At 45.0% G+C, this 17,912-nt stretch overlaps 1 protein-coding gene and 1 long non-coding RNA gene across 3 annotated transcripts in view; one reads left to right on the plus strand and one right to left on the minus strand.

Annotated features, from left to right (window-relative positions):
• The first annotated feature begins 1,113 nt into the window (after nucleotides 1–1,113).
• On the plus strand, nucleotides 1,114–13,481 carry LOC125089327 (uncharacterized). Of its 2 annotated transcripts, none has more exons than XR_007123918.1 (4): nucleotides 1,114–1,236; nucleotides 11,338–11,370; nucleotides 11,452–11,617; nucleotides 12,588–13,481. It is a non-coding gene; the product is annotated as an uncharacterized LOC125089327 (long non-coding RNA). The 2 variants fall into 2 exon arrangements; XR_007123917.1 differs by having other exon boundaries at nucleotides 1,123–1,310.
• Nucleotides 9,602–17,912, minus strand: part of CARD8 (caspase recruitment domain family member 8) — an 81,232-nt gene continuing 72,921 nt past the window's right edge. The window contains exons 9-12 of the mRNA XM_047711461.1: nucleotides 14,983–15,108; nucleotides 14,477–14,618; nucleotides 13,384–13,428; nucleotides 9,602–9,981 (exon numbers count right to left, since the gene is read on the minus strand). Coding sequence (XP_047567417.1) covers nucleotides 9,710–9,981; nucleotides 13,384–13,428; nucleotides 14,477–14,618; nucleotides 14,983–15,108 — 585 coding nt within the window. The 3' untranslated portion in view covers nucleotides 9,602–9,709. The remainder of the gene's footprint in view (nucleotides 9,982–13,383; nucleotides 13,429–14,476; nucleotides 14,619–14,982; nucleotides 15,109–17,912) is intronic.

A 17,912-nucleotide genomic window follows, 5' to 3' on the forward strand; every position in this document is an offset into this window, starting at 1 on the left:
CAGCCCTCTTCCTGCCTCATTTGGAACAGTACACCAGAGTGGCAACTTGCTAGCATACGTGAATTTTGACAAATGGCTAGTCTGGGCCAATCTCAGCCACTGTGCCAAGGAATGGTCTAAGAATGGGCGTGTGACCCAATCCCGGCCAATGGGTCTGCTCAGGGTGGGAGGCTTCTAAACATTCTCTCAATCCTAAGAAGCCCCAGAATGAGAATGGTCAGACCTAGACCTGCTTGGGAGCATCTTGATAGAGCGTGAGAATGAAGCCAGTGCTGAAGGTGGCAGAGCTAACAGGTGCCCTCTATGATCACACAAACACCCCTGAAGGTGGGCATGGTGCCCATTTTCCAGCTGTGGAAATTAAGTCCAAGAGATTCAGTGACTTGCCAGAGGACACACAACAGAGAGTCCTCCCCAACCCAAACATCCGCCCCTGCATTTACTTTTCCTCCTCCCTCTCATCCCTCCTCCCTCCCTCTCTCTTTCAAGAGAGATTGAGAGCGTGCATTGCAGGGTGGGGGGCAGAGGGAGAGGGAGAGCATCTTAAGCAGGCTCCACGCCTGGTGTGGAGCCCTGCATAGGACTTGATCTCACGACCCTAAGATCATACCCTGAGCTAAAATAAAAGAGTTGGGTGCTTAACCAACTGAGCCATTGGGAGCCATGCATCCCATGAATGTCCCTACACTTCCAGTGGCTCTCAGCGAGTAGGGATGGGAGTAGTAGTCATGCAGGACTAGCTCCCATTCCGCTCTCTCAGGACACCTGCTGAGCACCCCCTCCCACCCCCGCCAACCTTAGTGTCTTCATGTGGAAAATGGCGATAATACTAACTCAGCAAGGCTGGTCGGAGAATTGAAAATAATGTACTTATACTGTGTAGTGCATGCTAAGCCCATCAGTAATTTGCCGTTATTATATATCAGGCCTCCCGTTTTCTTTTTGAGAACCTAAAGATGTGGGCTGTCCGTTAGTGAAGCTGCATGGGGAGGGTCTCCCACTATTTGTCAGCCCGGATCAACATCTTTACGGACACCGGCCGGGCTTCCGGAAATGCGCCACGCAGGCGTACTGGGGCAACCGGAAGCGCTTCTGCCCCGAGTTTCCCCCGTCAGTGGAGGTTCCTGTGAACCGCCCTGTACCTGGCGGGAAAGGGGAAGACCGCAGCACTAAGTGAGGTGGAGGCAGCGATTGGGGGGTGGCGAAGTCTGGGGAGACACCGGTTGAATCTGAAAGGTACCAGGGGAGCCAGCGGTCCCGTCCGTCCCTTGTTGAACTGGGACTCCCTTTCTGCGTCACCCCTCCCTCGGGTAATGGTCTCACCCGGTCCCCGGTCCTGCACGCCATCCTGGGACACACCAAGTTTCCAGCACAGGAGGGGAGGAGTGGGCCTTGGATAGGGCAGGGACGTTTCGCCGGGCGGGACCATCGGTCCATAGGTAAATGCTGGGGTGGGGGGAGTGCGGGATAAAGGGAAGAGGCTTTCAGGAGACACTAGTTTGAAGGGTGGGGCGGGGCTTGGAAGACCTCTGTCGAGAAAAGCGGGGCCTCTGGATGGATGAGCGAGTTCACCGGGTGTGGACGCGGAAGGTGGCGGTCGGTGGGCTCATTGTGTGTCCGGTGAGGGGGATAGAATTGGTTGGGAGAGACCATTGTTTGTGTGGGGAGATTCGGGCAGTGCTTGGGATGACCTCAGCGTGTATGAGCAGGGAGGGTCTGGAAGAGTGTGCGTCAGGAACTAGTTTGAAGCAGGAGCTGAATTCTGACCGAGGCTCTGAGGGCATATACCATACGGAGGGAAGACAGTTTGCTTAGTGCTCCTTGGCGGAAAAGTTAAGGACCTACTTAGAGAAGGAGAGGCTGCCATTGGAATGTAAGGCCCACAGGCAAATACATCGAGAATTATGTGGAGAGGGTGCAGGGGGCTAACGCAGTCCCAGGTGCTGGGGAGCCCCGGGGTTGCCGTGATTAGGAGAGGGGGCGAGATCAGCCCTGGGTGAAGAAAGCCTTCTGGGGCCATGGTGGGGATGGACTAGAGTGGGGAAGACTGGAGGCGAGGAGGCCAGAGAGGAGCCTGGGGTGAGATCCAGAGGGAGAGGAGAGCTGAACTGGGGCAGGGGTTGTGGGGACACAAGGGAGGATACAAGGCAGAAAGAAAACGCAAGAGGGGTGGGGTATAGGGAGGACACGTGGGGGAAGGGTAGTGAGGAGGAGGAAGAGGAGGAAGACCTCCCTGGGGATCTGGTCTGGTACTGGTGAACCATGAGACTGTCCATGGATGAGGACCCCCGGAAGAGGAATGGGTTTGCAGGAAAACTCCGAGATCAGCATATATGTCATGCGTGTGAGGGACCAGTGGGTCCTCCAGGAGGCTCTAGAGGGAGGTCCTGGTGCTGTCAGCTATGATTTGTCCTTAGTACTTGCTGATGGTTGAGCTAGCTGGAGAGAGGGAACTCAAAAGAGGAAGAAACCATGCAGTTCCAGAAGCCATTCTGTGAAGGGCTTTGAAGGCCAGATTAAGGAGCTGGGCTTTCTCCTATGGGAGCTGGGGAGCCATGGGAGGAATGTGAGCAGGAAAGGGGGAGGGACGGCACTGAAGGTTGGAGAGAGAGACTCCTCTAGAGCCACATGGGGGATGGGATGCACTAGAGGCAGGACGCTGAGGTGGGGGTAGGGGGTGGGAGGAGGCTGGGCAAGCACATGCATGAGGTGGGTTCAGCACTGTGGGGATGGAGAGAACAGTGCATATTTGGTGGTGGAGGCTGTGGGAACGTCTGTCACTACTCCCCCACCTGGAAAGGTCTTGGAAAGAGATGGCCTGTCCCAATGCCTAGGGCAGGGAAGACCTGGGAGAACCTCCAACCCCAGTTCTCAAGGCAGACCTTCCAGGTTCAGATCCCAGCTCTGCCACTCCTGCCTCGTGACGCTGGCCAAATTACTTAACCATTCTGTACCTCCTATTTGTCCTCTATCGAATGGGGATAATAATCCCACTTCCTGAAGTAGGCTGCACTGAGCAGGGAAACCCCAGAACAGAGTATTACCTTAAATACAAGAGAAATACCTTTTTATGTCACTGAACAGTCTTACATAAGCTGTCCAGGGCAGATCAGCACCCAAGCTGCTTCTGTCTCGTCGTTCTGCCATGCTTAAGGCCCTTTTTCACATCTGGAGGAAGGTGGCCGCCATCTTGCCTTCCAGGCTTAAATGCCATCACTGCCGCTCACATCCTGTTGGCCAGAGCTTGGTCATACTACCCCAGCGGGATGAAGGAGGGTCGAGGACACGCCGTCTTTATTCTAGGTAGAGTCCTGTGTCCCATGAAAATATCAGGGTCACATGTTATTTCCTGTTCTGGGAGCACAAAGGTAAGGCACTGAGTTCAGTGGCCAAGGAGGTGTTAATCTGGTCTCCTTTGGAGGAACCCCCCAAATTCTTATTCTTTCTCCTCATGAGGATATTAAGGGAGGGGAAAGCTGATGGTCATGAATTTCTCTCCGAAAAGGCAACGTCTTTCTTTCAGTCAGTTCTCCTGAAATTGGGAGGTGGAAAGGGTGTAGCAGAGATTCTGCTGAACTTGGGCTCTCGGGCCGGCCCCACCAGGACCAGGAGACCTGCCCCGACTGCTGGTGATTCTCTGACCTTACACTGGAGGTTGATGTTGGGTTTTTTTTTCTTCTCAACTCTGGGTCTTGATAGTTCTGAGAAAACAGCGCCCAGTTACATCCCGTTTTGTAGATGAGCTAAGCGTGGCTTGTGGAGGTTGGAACCATGTAAGGTATTTTGAACTACGTGTAGTTGAGCCCGAAGTGAATTCAGATCTTCAGAGACCAGACCCATAATGCCATATTGGTAACATGAATCTTTATCTTCGAGCCTCCAAAGGGTCTTTGAAGACGTGGAATCCATCCATCCTAGAGACATCCCAAGGGACTGAGGTCCAAAGTGAGGACAGAGGTTGTGGGGACTGTGGATGGGCACACTGGGCTCTTGCATTCAGGAACAGAGGGAGGGAGGGAAGAGAGTGATAGATATGATAAGATATTCAATCAGTTTCATCCAGTGAATAAGACAGCTTTGCAATCAAGTTGACTTATTATTAACCCCAGCTCTACTATGTACAGCTGTAACCTTTGACAAGTTTCTTAGCCTCTTTGTATCTCAGTTTGGGAATTTGTTGAAGGGATATAACATTAGCACTAATGACATCAGCTCATTCAACCCTGGCAAGGTTGGTTTTCTTACCCCCATTGTATTGTACTGGGTTCAGAGAAGGGAACTAATATGCCCAAAGCCCATAGAGTTAGTGAGTAGAGTATCATGCTTCTCACACAGGCATTGGGTAAACATTAAAAACTATGGGGCACTAGTATGGGTGTTCTCCATGTTGTTGAGCTTGCTCTAGCATAATCAGGTAATGATGGATGCGTTAATAGAGGTACAGACACCAGAAGGAAGGGAGTACAGTCCTCTTCTGCTTGGACTACATGTGATTTCTGACTTCTATTCTACATTCACTGTTTTGTTTTGTTTTGTTTTGATCAGTTGGTTGGTTGGTTGGTTGCTTTTTTTTTTTTTAAAGCTATATAGAGTGAAATGCACAGATCTTCAATGTCTAGTATGAGTTTCGACAAATATAATCACCTGTGTGATCAACACCCCAATCAGATACGGAACATGTACATCACTCTCTGTCATTTCCCCAGGACATAAGATTGAGAATGTAAGCGAGAGACTGCCTGAGAGAAGAGGGAGGAGTGAGAGAGAAAGAACCAATGTCTGGCAAATTTCAGGGAGGCAGGTTTAGTGACAAAGTAAAGAATGAGTTTGTCATGTCCTTTGGGTTCCTCATTGTTCATTCTGGTAAGGCGGGATGCTGTTTTTCTATCTAGAACTCCTCCTCTCCTCCCGCTATGTTCCTGGACACACCCACATCCTTCAGCATCAGCATCATTGCTAAGGAAATTCAGGGGTATTCGCTCTGCTCCTTTAGTCCATCATGTGTCAAGTATCCATTACAGGGTGCAACTACCTGGCATTATGATTGTGTGTGTGTCTGTTACACCCACCAGGCTGTGCACTCCTGGAGGGACCATGCCTTACTCACTTCTGTGTCCCCAGCGTGGGCCAGCCCATAGCAGGGGCCATGAAAGTTGTTGGCTGAAAAATCCCATCTCAACACTCATCACTGGTGCCGTCGTTTATTGAACACGACACATGTCCAGTGTTCTCCTAATGCCCTCCACGCATGCCACATTTATTCCTCACAAAAACTACGTAAAACAACTGTGCTTGTCACCCATGTTCCCAGGAAGCAGAAGCCTCAAGAGGCAGTGTCAGCCCAAAGGAGGAACCCCCCGCCCCCGCCGCTGTCAAATACAAGGCTGGAAGGGAGAATGAGAGAAAGAGGAATGGGGGCTGAGCTTTGTTTTTTCCCAGGGAGCAGTCAGAAGGATTCATTCTCTCTTTTGTTTATTATGCTAGCATTTATTGAGTGTCTGTGATGTTCTGCAGGTTGAGATTCCAGTAACAAGTAAGACAAGGTATCTCCTGTTATGAAATGTACATCTGGTGGGTGGAGACAGACAGATGCTTCCCACCTGGACCTCGTTAATGGATTATGTCCTGGTTATCCACACAGCACACATCCCCGGATTTCATTTCTGACGTCCACTCACACCTTGCACATGCCATACACGTTGTACACATCGGGAGAACCTGCTGCAGACTCCCCGCTGAGCAAGGAGCCCGATATAGGACTCGATCCCAGGACCCTGAGATCCTGACCTGAGCCAAAGGCAGATGCTTAACTGACTGAGCCACCTGGGGGCCCCTGGCCGGGTGTTTCTTGAGATAACTGTGTTTGTCTTGGACATGGATGCCTTGGCAAGCAAAGTTTAAGTCAGGCACTTGCATTTTCCAAAGAAAAGCCACCTGTGAAGGGTGTACATGAAATCAAAGAAATGCAAATAAAAACCACAATAAAATATCACCTTACAACTGTTAGAATGGCTCTTATCAGAAAGAAAAGCAGGGACTTCTGGGTGGCTCAGTCATTAAGCCTCTGCCTTTGGCTTGGGTCATGATCTCAGGGTCCTGGGATTGAGCCCCACATTGGGCTCTCTGCTCAGTGGGGAGCCTGCTTCCCCCTCCCCATCCCGCTGCCTGCCTCTCTGTCTACTTGTGATCTCTGTTTGTCAAATAAATAAATAAATAAAATCTTATAAAAAAGAAAAGCAATAACAAGTGTTGAGGATGTGGGGAAAAAGAAACCCTCGTGCCCAGTTGGAGGGGTATAGTTGATAGTGAGTTGATAGTATGGAGCTCCCTCAGAATATCAAAAATAGGACAACCAGATTGTCCCCACTTCTGTGTATCTATCTGAAGGAAATGAAATCAGCCTCTCAAAGAGCTACCTGGGCCCCACATTCATTGACACATTATTCACAGTAATGAAGACATGGAAACAACCTCCTTTGAGAACAAAAATTCAACTAATTAGCTTTATTCAATGATCCATGTGTCAGGCAGCATCCCTTCTAGTAGAGAGATGGGCTCAGAGGAGTGGTACAAAAATGGAAGGTTTTTTAGACAGAAGGAGGCCAGGGCAAGAAGTTTACTAGCAAAAGAAAAGAAAGGGGCACCTAGGTGGCTCAGATGGTTACGTGTCTGACTCTTGATTTCAATTCAGGTCATGATCTCAGGGTCCTGGGATCCAGCCCCGGGTCAGGTTCTGCCCTCAGCATGGAGTCTGCTTGAGATTCTCTCTCTCCCTCTCCTCTACACCCCACTTGTCCTGCTCTCTTACTCTCTCTAAATAAATAAGTGAATACATGAAATCTTTAAAAATATATATAAATAAATAAATCAGTGTTATGCAATCAGAACGAGAGGAGATAATAGGAAAACAAGTCTCAGAGAACTTAGGGACAACAACAAAAACCTAACATTCATACCATCAGAGTCCCTCAAGGAGAGGAGAAAGAAATGCAGGATTGAAAAAAATATACTTAGGGGTGCTGGGTAGCTCGGTCAATTAAGCATATGACTCTTGATTTTGGCTCAGGTCTTAATCTTAGAGTCATGAGTTCAAGCCAAACCCCATGATGAGTTCCACACAGGTTATGGAGCCTAGTTAAAAAAAAAATTAAAAAGATATATCTATATCTATATATATATCCCCAAGACATGGAAGTAAATACACACGTGAGCACACACACACACACATTTAGCATATATGTATATTTAATATATATCTTTAAAAATAATATTGGTAAATTTTCAAGTTTGCTGAAAAAATATAAACTTACAAATTTCAGGAATTAAGTGAATTCCAAGTAGGACAGACCCAAAGAAATCCATACCCAGATGTATCATAATCTAATTATTGAAAACTAAAGACAAAGAAAACGAATCTTGAAAACAGCCAGAGAAAAATGATACATTCCATATAGGGAAGCAATCTAAATGACGGCAGATTTCTCATTAGGAACCATGAAAACCAGAAATAAACAGCTGAAGAAAAGAACTGCCATTATGTTCAGCAAAAATATCTTTCAGGAATAAAAGCAATATAAAGACATCTCTAGATGAAGGGAAATTAAGTGAATCCATAGTCAGGAGATCTGCTTTAAGAGAATTGTGGTTGTGCATGTTTGGTTCAGTCAGTAGAGCCTGCAAGTCTTGACTTCAGGGTCATGAGTTTGAGTCCCTTGTTGGGTGTAGAGATCACAGAAAAAATAAGCTTAAAAAAAGAATTGCCAAAAGAAGTTCAGTGAAATGTAGAGTATCAGGATTACAAGAAACACAACATAAATGGTAAATATCAGGGCACATATCATAGATGACATTCCTCATGGGTTTTTAAAACATACTCAGCAATTGAAAGTTAGAGAACATGGGTATTATTTGGCTTAGTCCGTTAAGTGTCTGACTCTTGATTGCGGCTCAGGTCGTGATTTCAGAATCAAGAGAGGGAGCCCTGCCTCAGGTTCTGTGCTTAGCACTGAGTCTGCCTGAGATTCTCTGTCTCTCTCTCTCTCTGTCCCCTACTCCTCCTTCAACTCATGGTCTGTCCTTATCTCTCTCTAAAATAAATAAATAAAATCTTTTTTTAAAAAGGGAAGTAAAAAACATAGAGTCCATTCTTCTGATTGGGACCTTATTATATAGAGAGTAATATTGAAAACAACTAGGTCATAAAAGGTACCATGGCCAAAATGGTGCTAAGGTTTCTAGATTCCACTTTAATTTGCACACTATGGATATGAGGAAGGACGCATTCAGGATGTATCTCTTCATCTATAACACATTCACTAAGAAATACAGAACCATGTGCCATAAAAAACACAATAGATAAATTAAGGTGGAATACTAAACACTCTTCAAGTAAGCCCTAAAAAAGCCAAGAAAGGAAAGACAGCCATGCAGCACAAGGGGAATAGACAGAAAACAAATACAAAAAGGGCTGCCCTAGGCTAAATCCTAACCACACAAGAATTATGTTAAATGCGAATGGCTGAACACGTCACTTTAAGAGCAGACGTTGTCAAAATGGGTTAAAAAAAAAAAAACCCAAAAGCCAACTGACCCAACTCTAGGCTGTCTTCCACAAACTCTCTTCAAATACAAGGAAATAACTGGGCTCAAAGTCAGAGGATATCATTACTTATGTCACGCAAACACTGGTCCAAAGGCAGCTGGGACGCATACAAAATGGCAGGGTCCAATGGCAGAACCCCAATGGCAGGCTCTGCCTATTTCTGTGACATACCTGCCAGGAGGGCCTCCCTCACAACCACTGGATGCTCCTCCTTTTCCCCCTCACTGCTTCTGTGGACACCATTCATCCATACTCCGCCTCTGCGATCCACAGAGCTGTTCCATGAAGTTGTGTAACCCAGAATGTGCCCATTCCTGGTACCAGCCTATATACCAGAGGCCAAAGTTCTCAGACAACATTGGCATTTGCTTCCACTCCTGAGCTCTATTCCATGAAGGGACTTCATCATTCTAGTAGAAATAGCAACGGATAAAATGTGAAAGACACAGCATATTAAAAAAAAATTAAAGCTCATCAATGTCATGAACATCCTCAACAGGGAGTGTTTCGTAAGCCTTCCTGGCTTCTGTTCTGAGCAGGTAACAGCTCAGATGTAATGTTCACTGGAATTGCTTCTCACGTGACTCAGGAGACTTGGTCTCCCTGGGTCCTGTCAATCATAACCACACATGGCCTTGCCTTCCTCTGCCCAGATTTCCAAGAAATAGGTCAATAGGTTAAATAGGAATTTTTTAAATCTGGCTTAAAAAATATTTAGTATGAATATTCCTACTCTCTTGAGATATTGTTGAGGGGAAGATATGAGGATACAGAAATAGGTATCTGCCTAGTTACACATCAGTCCTCAGTAAAACCTGTGTGATGGCTGGGTGTCACCTGGATCTCTTTAGTCTTGGACACTGAACTCAATGATACATGTCTCTTTAATCATTTTCCTTCTTTTTTTCTTTTAAGATTGATTTAATTTACTTGAGAGAGAGTGAGAGTGGGAGGAGAGGCAGAGGGAGAGGATCTCAAGCAAACTCCGAGCTGAGTGCAATTGAAATCAAGAGTCAGATGCTTAAACAACTGAGCCACCCAAGCATCCCTGTTTATCCATTTTCAGTGCAGAATACTGGATTGTCTCTTCCTGAGTATTGGCCTGAGTCACTGTTGTAAACTCTGCTGGCTGAGGTAGGACATCAGGTAAGGATCTCTTTGCTGAAGGCTTCTGAAGAGTATATCCAGGGCCTGGGGCCCTTTCTTCTCCACCATCCTCAGGAGGGTCTCATTCTTCCTCTGCTGTGTTGGAAATTGCTGCACCAGCTCCTTCTCTTCCTCGGTGAAGACCTCACTGTCCTGAAGATCATCTAGTACTCCGTTCAGGTCCCCCAGCCTGGCCTGCAGGTGCCGGCGGTGCTCCTTCATAAAGATCTCAACTGGACACAAGAAAGAGTTGCAGACTCAGAAAAGGACAGATCACTTAAGTCGTTCAGGACGTTTGCCCAGCTTAATGTCATGTTTCTCTCTCTCTCTCTCTCTCTTTCTTTCTTTCTTTTTCTTTCTTCCTTTCCATCCCAGGGGTAATAGAGATCCCAACATGAGGCTTGAATCCATGACCCTGAGTCAAGACCTGAACTGAGATCAAGAGTCAGACACTTAACTGACTGAGCCACCCAGGCACTCCTTAAAGACATATTCTGTGTGGAGATGTTGCTCATTGTGTTTTGCCTGTTGCCCAGATCTTACACACACACAGCCTATTCAGTCCTGTCCCAAAGGACTCGGGATATGCTGTCCATTCTCAGGGTCTTTGAATTTAGGGAAACTCAAAGATCCCTCTTCTTCAGTCCCCCTCCCCTCCAAGCTTTGAGCATCTCTTCGTTACTTTCTGGTTTTCACTGGAACTCTAGAGACAGCTTTATCTTGCTCTACATTCATCTATTCACCCTTCTAACAATCTTGAAGTTCATACATTGGTACGAATGATACCAGAGGTCCAGGTGGACTAGGCTACCTCCCTACCCTCAAGAGTCTTCTGATAAACTGTGCAGAAAGGGATTTAGCTGGCTAAGCACAACACAGAAGGCACCGGAAGCACTGGAGAGAACATACTTCCTGCTGACTCAGGGTGCAGTTTGGTGCCTGCATATAAAACCTGTGTGACCTTGGCCAAATAACATTGCTTTCTTGTTCCTCAGCTCCTTCATTAAAGGCATGATTGGGGTTTTTGTCAGTTTCTTCATTAAAGACATGATTGGGGTTTTTGGCTTTTTTTTTTTTTGAGAGAGACACAGAGCACAAGCTGGGGGAGAAGGGCAGAGGAAGAGAGAGAGAGAGTGAAATTTAAGCAGGATCCATGCCCAGCATGGAGTCTGATGGGGAGCTCAGTATCACAACCCTGAGATCATGACCTGAGCCAAAATCAAGAGCTGGATGCTTGAACTGAGCCACCCAAGCACCCAAAAGCGTGACTGCTTTCTATGTACAACTCGTGCCTCTAGAACTTTTGTTCTAAACAACAGTGGCTCAGATCATCAACGTCATATGCGACCAAACTAAACAGCTTAATTTAACAATATGATTTCTATGAAGTTTTGGTGTTTCCATTGAAAAGTCATTGGAAGTGTACATTCTGTGACTCCTTGATTTGAACGACTTCAGTTGCTCTCACAGAAATGTTCTTAGCTTAACCTGTTCTTTCTTCCTTCATTGTTTTTACCTCACCCATTTGTTTAGCAATTCTATTCAATCTTCCTAAATCGACATAAACTTCACTTCTTTTTTCTCTCCAGGATGCACTCTGAAACTTTTTCAGCTCCCTCAAGGTAAGAGCCCTCTGTCTTATCCTCTCCTAAATCCCTCTAATTTTCCTTTGGAACACATCCATCACTGTATTTTGAAATCAGATTTGCTGTTTTCACCTGCTGGAATAGAAACCCCATGAGTGCGGGGTGTGTGTCTGTCTCCGGCTACATTCCATACAGGACTGCTACTTTGGGCCATTGCCATGTTTGCTCTGATGCTCCTCTATGATTCTCTGGGGAAGCCAGCCAAAGTGCATTGACAGAACTGGTGAGTATAATGCACACATATATGTACCCTGACTATTTAGCACGCTACAGGCATTCAGCAAAATGCGTTTATCATCATGATTATTTTTATCACCATAATTCCAGCTCTTGCAAAATGCAGTCATAGACTTTGGATCAGAAAGGAGGGGGATGACTAGACTTTCAAGCAAAGTCTCCACAGAAGGTTAGTATCAGAGGAGGATTTCGAGGAGTAGGATTCTGGTATTAAATACAAGATGCCACCAGGCCAAACGGCAAAGAGGGGGAGAGAGATATCAGGCTTCACAGTACATGCTGGCCAGAATGATCTGACGCAAGACGTGGGCTGGCAGCAGCTTCTGAAGTGTGTTCTAGAGAGAGCACACAAGGGTGGGTTTCATCCTTCTGACACCAGATGGTAGATAGCTCTCACTCAAGAGCTTGTAGAAGAGGAAGGGTAGAGACGTCTTCTTAGTGCTACACACTCACCACCTACATAAATCCTTTCAGTTTCCTTTGTGAAATCATCTTTACCTCATTCTTCTTTTTATTTTTCAGGCTGCTGATTTTTTTTATTTTTAAAGAAGATTTTATTTCTTTGTCAGAGAGAGAGAGAGAGCGCACACAAGCAGGGGGAGAAGCAAGAGGAGAAGCAGGCTCCCCAGTGAGCAAGGAACCTGATGTGGGACTCAATCCCAGGACTTTAGGAGCTTGACCTGAGGCAAAGGCAGGCACTTAACTGACTGAGCCACCCACCTATCCCATCTTTACCTCATTCTTAACCAAGATCTGTGATTGGGTTTGAACCCAATTACAACTCCAGGTGTGGGGTCTGATTTTCTGTAGCTCATCTGCCTCTCTGGGCCCCCTGACCATAACACCAGTTGGCCAGGAAGTGGGTTTGTGCCATTTCAAGCCAGTGTGACACCTGAGGAGTAAGAGGGATCAGGAGATGTTCCCTTTCTCCTCCTGGATAATCTGTTTTGGGACAGGAGGCCTGTCACTTTTACTGTGTGGAGACTGACAATCAAAGCCAACAGCACAGAAGGCAGAATGCAGTCCTCTGAATCTTGACTCCTTTTATTTTATTTATTTATTTTTTAAAAGTTTCTTCTTCTTATTTAATAATCTCTACCCCCAAGGTGGGGCTTGAACTCACAACTACCCAAGATCAAGAGTCACATGTTCTTCTGACTGAGCCAGCCAGTGCCCCTTGACTCCTTACTTTGAATAATTTCTTTCTCTGCTACCTATCAACTCCAGTAACCTTAACCAATTCCCAGCTAATCCCTGTTCCCAGTTTTCACAACAGCCTCCTAACCCGGCTCCCACTTCCTGTCCATTGCCCACCCACAGTCATCCACACTGTTCAGAACAGTGAGTGCATTACTACCCACCTTTCCTAAGTCCCCCTTTGCCTTCAGCCTAAGGACCGAAAGAGTTCAGCCATCATCCTTCTGCTTTCAACTTCTGTTTCTTGCCTGCCTCTGGTCTCATGTGTCCTCTATCCCTCTCAAGTTTCATCTCTAGCCATATCGAACTACTTTCACTGAGAGTTCATCAGTTGCAAGATATTTTCCATAAGACGTGGTTGCAGGCTCAGAGTCTGCTTATTAAACGCTCCCATGAATTCGCTCAAGTGGCTCAGACTCCTTCTTTGTGTCCGATAGCACTCAGTCTCTGTAACTGAAGAGAAGGTAGGATCCCTCACTGAGCCACATCACACCCCTCAAAACCTCCTGAAATCAGACCCATCCCTCTGAAGTTTGGTGTGGACACTGCACTCACCTGAAGGGGGAGAAGGGGATGAAGGAGCAGGAAACTGGAGGTCCACTAGGAAAGAAGGAAAAGTTGGGAGAATGAAATAAACCATTTACCTTTATTTCTCTTTTTTTTAAGATTTTTTTTTTTTTTTGTAATCTCTACACCCAACATAGAAATCAAACTCACAATGCCTAGGTCAAGAGGCCCAGGTTCTTATGAATGAGCCAGCAAGGTACTTCTGTAGTTTCTCTAGTCTTTGATATGATGCACAAAAATAATTTAATTCCATTTCCTACGTTAAGGATCCCATTGGAACATCGATATACTAATGGAACCCAAATAAGTAGAAGGTCACTCACTGTCTGGAAATGCATCAGAGGGAGGAGTACTTTTTTCCCAATATTCTTTCTATTTCTAAGCAAATATGTGAGGAAATGTGAAAGCTACAGTAAAATTATCGTACTTCTCTACATATATTTTCTAGGCAAATGTATTTTAGACACGAAATACCACCATTAAATGAGTACATTTGAACAATAATTGAGGATATACTTTAAATGCTATAATACTGGGATTGTGATAGTGCAGAATTTATACGTTTAACACACATATAAGTTGGGGGATATTTGCAGATTGGAGCCACCATTTGGGAAATAAATAAACTGTGTTTACCATGAAGCCTTCCACATGTTCTCACATTTTCTTTCTAGAAGCCCTGATGTGTTTAAAGTTTTGATAGATTTTGTGTTCCTCTTTCCTCAGCAGCTGCTTAGACTCTGTGTATGACAACAATTATACACTTGGCCAGAAGATAGAGTTAAATCAACTTTCTGCTCCTTCTGATTCTTATAATTAGCATCTCCCATTTACTACCTGCTAGGTATGAGAGGGTCCAGTACTCGACATCAAAGGCATCCCTATCCCAGGCACACATGATCACTGCCAACACTTGTTTCAACTCAACATGGACTATCAACTGGCAGTAGATTTATTTTCTTCTCTGCGTTGGGACCATAAACAGACCTTCTCCTCTGACACACTTCACTACAACCAAGGGGAGAGGTGCATGATTTTTTCCTCCCCCTGCCCCGAATTTCAGCCTCATATTTTTACCTACCTGGCTTCACCAAAGTATGCCAGACCAAAGTCTTGTGTCTTTTCTCAGTAACTTCAAGCTCAATCGTTTCCTCTATCTTCCCAGCATAGACTTTAGAGAACACCTGGATTTCTCCAGGACTCCTGTAGGATAATTTCAGCTCCTAGAGGAAAGACACCATTTGACTTAAAGCTTCAGGGGATTGGTGGGGCGAGTGTAAAGGCCTGTTTGCCTGCAGTGAACTGGCCACTGAAATATTATCCATTTACTATACAGTCTTATGGCCGGTTGAGAAAAAAACAGAGGTAAATGGTCAATGATCTTTTACGTTTACAATTCTAGGAAATAGTATTATTCCATGGAAGGAAAGGTAGTCTTCAGCTTACCTTTCCTCTTATCAGAATATGGTTCAGAGAATAATCACCTGAACTACTGACTCTCTACTGGTCTTCTATGTTTTTTTTTTCAAAAGTACAAAATATTTTGAAACCCGAGTGAAATTTGAGTTAGGTTCAAATTCTACTGACCTCAGGTATTATTTCCAGGTGAGCTGAACCAGACACAATATAACGGGAAGCAAAATACAGGGGGTCCACGGGGGGTGAGGTCTGCAGACGCACACCATGAAACTTAGTTTCTTCTTCATCTATTGCCTGAGGAAGAAGCAGCAGAAGTAAATCAGGGAGCAAAGCTAAAAGTAAATAAGCAAAAGTAATGGCACACAAAGCTCTTGGTATATTGTATTAAGTAGCATGTATGATATGATTCAACTGATGTTAAGAGTTGTATATTTATATTCATATATTATATATATGGATATGCCCCTGTACATGAGGGGATTTATTTTTAGTTTTATTTATTTTTATTATTATTAGTTTCAGAGGTAGAGGTCAGTGATTCATTAGTCATACATAATTCCCAGTGCTCATTACAACACTTGCCCTTCCCAATGGCCATCACCCTCTTACCCCAATCCCTCTATATCCAATGGGAAAAAGACAGTCTATTCAACCAGTTATGTTGGAAAAATTGGAGGGCCACATGCAGAAGAATGAAACGGACCATTTCCTTACACCGGACACAAAAATACAATAAAAATGTTTGAAAGACCTAAATGTGAGACAGGAATCCATCAAAACCCTGGAGGAGGACATAGGCAGCAACCTCTGTGACCTCAGCAGCAGCAACTTCTTGCTAGACATGTCTCCAAATGTAAGGGAAGCAAGGGCAAAAGTGAACTATTAGGATTTCATCAAGATAAAAAGCTTTTTTTTTTCAAATATTTTATTTATTTATTTGACAGACAGAGATCACAAGTAGGCAGAGAGAGAGAGAGAGAGAGAGGGAAGCAGGCTCCCCGCTGAGCAGAGAGTCCGACGCCGGGCTTGATCCCAGGACCCCGAGACCACGACCCAAGCCGAAGGCAGAGGCTTCAACCCACTGAGCCACCCAGGCGCCCCAAGATAAAAAGCTTTTGCACAGCAAAGGAAACAGTTGGCAAAACCAAAGACAACCTACAGAATGGGAGAAGCTATTTACAAATGTCTAATCAGATAAAGGGCTATTATCCAAAATCTATAAAGAACTTATCAAACTCGACAACTAAAGAACAAATAATCCAATCAAGAAATGGGCAGAAGACGGAACAAACATTTCTGCCAAGAAGACATTCAAATGGTCAACAGACACATGAAAAAATGCTCGTCATCCCTCGACATCAGGGAAATACAAATCAAAACCACAGTGAGATCCCACCTCACACCAGTCAGAATGGCTAAAATTAACAAGTCAGGAAACGACAGATGCTGGCGAGGATGTGGAGAAAGGGAAACCTCTTACACTGCTGCTGAAAATGCAAGCTGGTGTGGCCACTCTGGGAAACAGTATGGAGGTTCCTCAAAAAGCTGAAAATAGAGCTACCCTACAACCCAGCAATTGCACTACTGGGTATTTACCCCAAGATACAAATGTAGTAATCCAAAGGGGCACCTGCACCCCAATGTTTATAGCAGCAATGGCCACAATAGTTAAACTAAGGAAAGAGCCCAGATGTCCATCGAAGGATGAAGGATATATATATCTCCAAATATATATTTATACACACACACACACACACACACACACACACACACACACACACACGAATGCTACTTAGCCATCAAAAAAATGAAATCTTGTCATTTGCAAAAACATGTATGGAACTAGAGGGTATTATGCTAAGAGAAATAAGTCAATCAGAGAAAGACGACTATCATATGATCTCACTGATAGGTAAATTAAGAAACCATACAAGATCATGGGGGAAGAGAGGAAAAGATGAAACCAGACAAAATCAGAGAGGGAGACAAACCCTAAGAGACTTTTTTAAAAAAAGATTGTATTTATTTATTTGACAGACAAAGATCACAAGCACGCAGAGAGGCAGACAGAGAGAGTTGGGGTGGGTCGGGGGAGAAGCAGACTGCTTGCTGAGCAGAAGCCCAATGTGGGGCTCAATCCCAGGACCCCGAGATCATGACCTGAGCCAAAGGCAGAGGCTTAACCCACTGAGCCACCCAGGCGCCCCCCTAAGAGACTTTTAATTTAGGAAACAAACTGAGGATTGCTGGAGGGGAGGAAAAGGTAGGAGATTGGGGTATTGAGTGATGGTCATTGGGGAGGGTAAGTGTTGTAATGGGTACTGGGTATTATATATATAAGACTGATAAATCACAGACCTGTACCCTTGAAAGAAATAATAAATTCTATGTTAATTTAAAAAATAAGATAAATAAATTAAAAGGTTTTTAAAAAGAAGAAGAGAAAAATGAAAACTATATGAGAAGGAAAGCATCTCTGTAATACGGTAGCTAGCGTTCATCTGGGGTGGCTGAAGGAAATGGGACGCCAGGGTAATAGAGACTGACAAAGAACATGAGAGAAGATCCGTCCAGGTGTGGTGTCCTCCTGGGAAAGGCAAGAGAGAAAGGGATCCCGGACATGTCTCAAACCCTGGCTTCGTGCAAGTAGGGGGTAGCCTTGTCCTCAGAGGAGGAGGCCAAGGGGAGTAAGTCCAGCAGAGAATTAGATTTACAAATTGGTGACAGGAAAGTGAGGTCATTTCCACCTCGTTGATTCTACTGAATCAATAAAGTAGGGGCGAGTGATTGTGTGAGATTCGGGGTCCAGGAAAGAAGAAGGAGCAGCATGGGCCAGGCTGGGAACCAGGGAGTTTCCAGAACAAAAAGAAGAGCTACATATGACTTTCTTTGTTTTTTGTTTTTTGTTTTTTTTTTCTGCTGTTTTCTTTTCCTGTGTACTCCAGGAACGGTCAACTTTGGCATCCAGACTAAAATATTTTCTCTTGTATTTTAAATACCCACAGTTACTCACAACGCTAATGACCAGCAGGCATGCACCTGTCTCTTCTTGGGCTCTAGGAGAATTCACCAATTTTAAGAAAATCAAATGAATCTTC

This window comes from Lutra lutra, chromosome 17 (genome assembly GCF_902655055.1).
Source record: "Lutra lutra chromosome 17, mLutLut1.2, whole genome shotgun sequence".
Classification (NCBI taxonomy): Eukaryota; Metazoa; Chordata; class Mammalia; order Carnivora; family Mustelidae; genus Lutra; species Lutra lutra.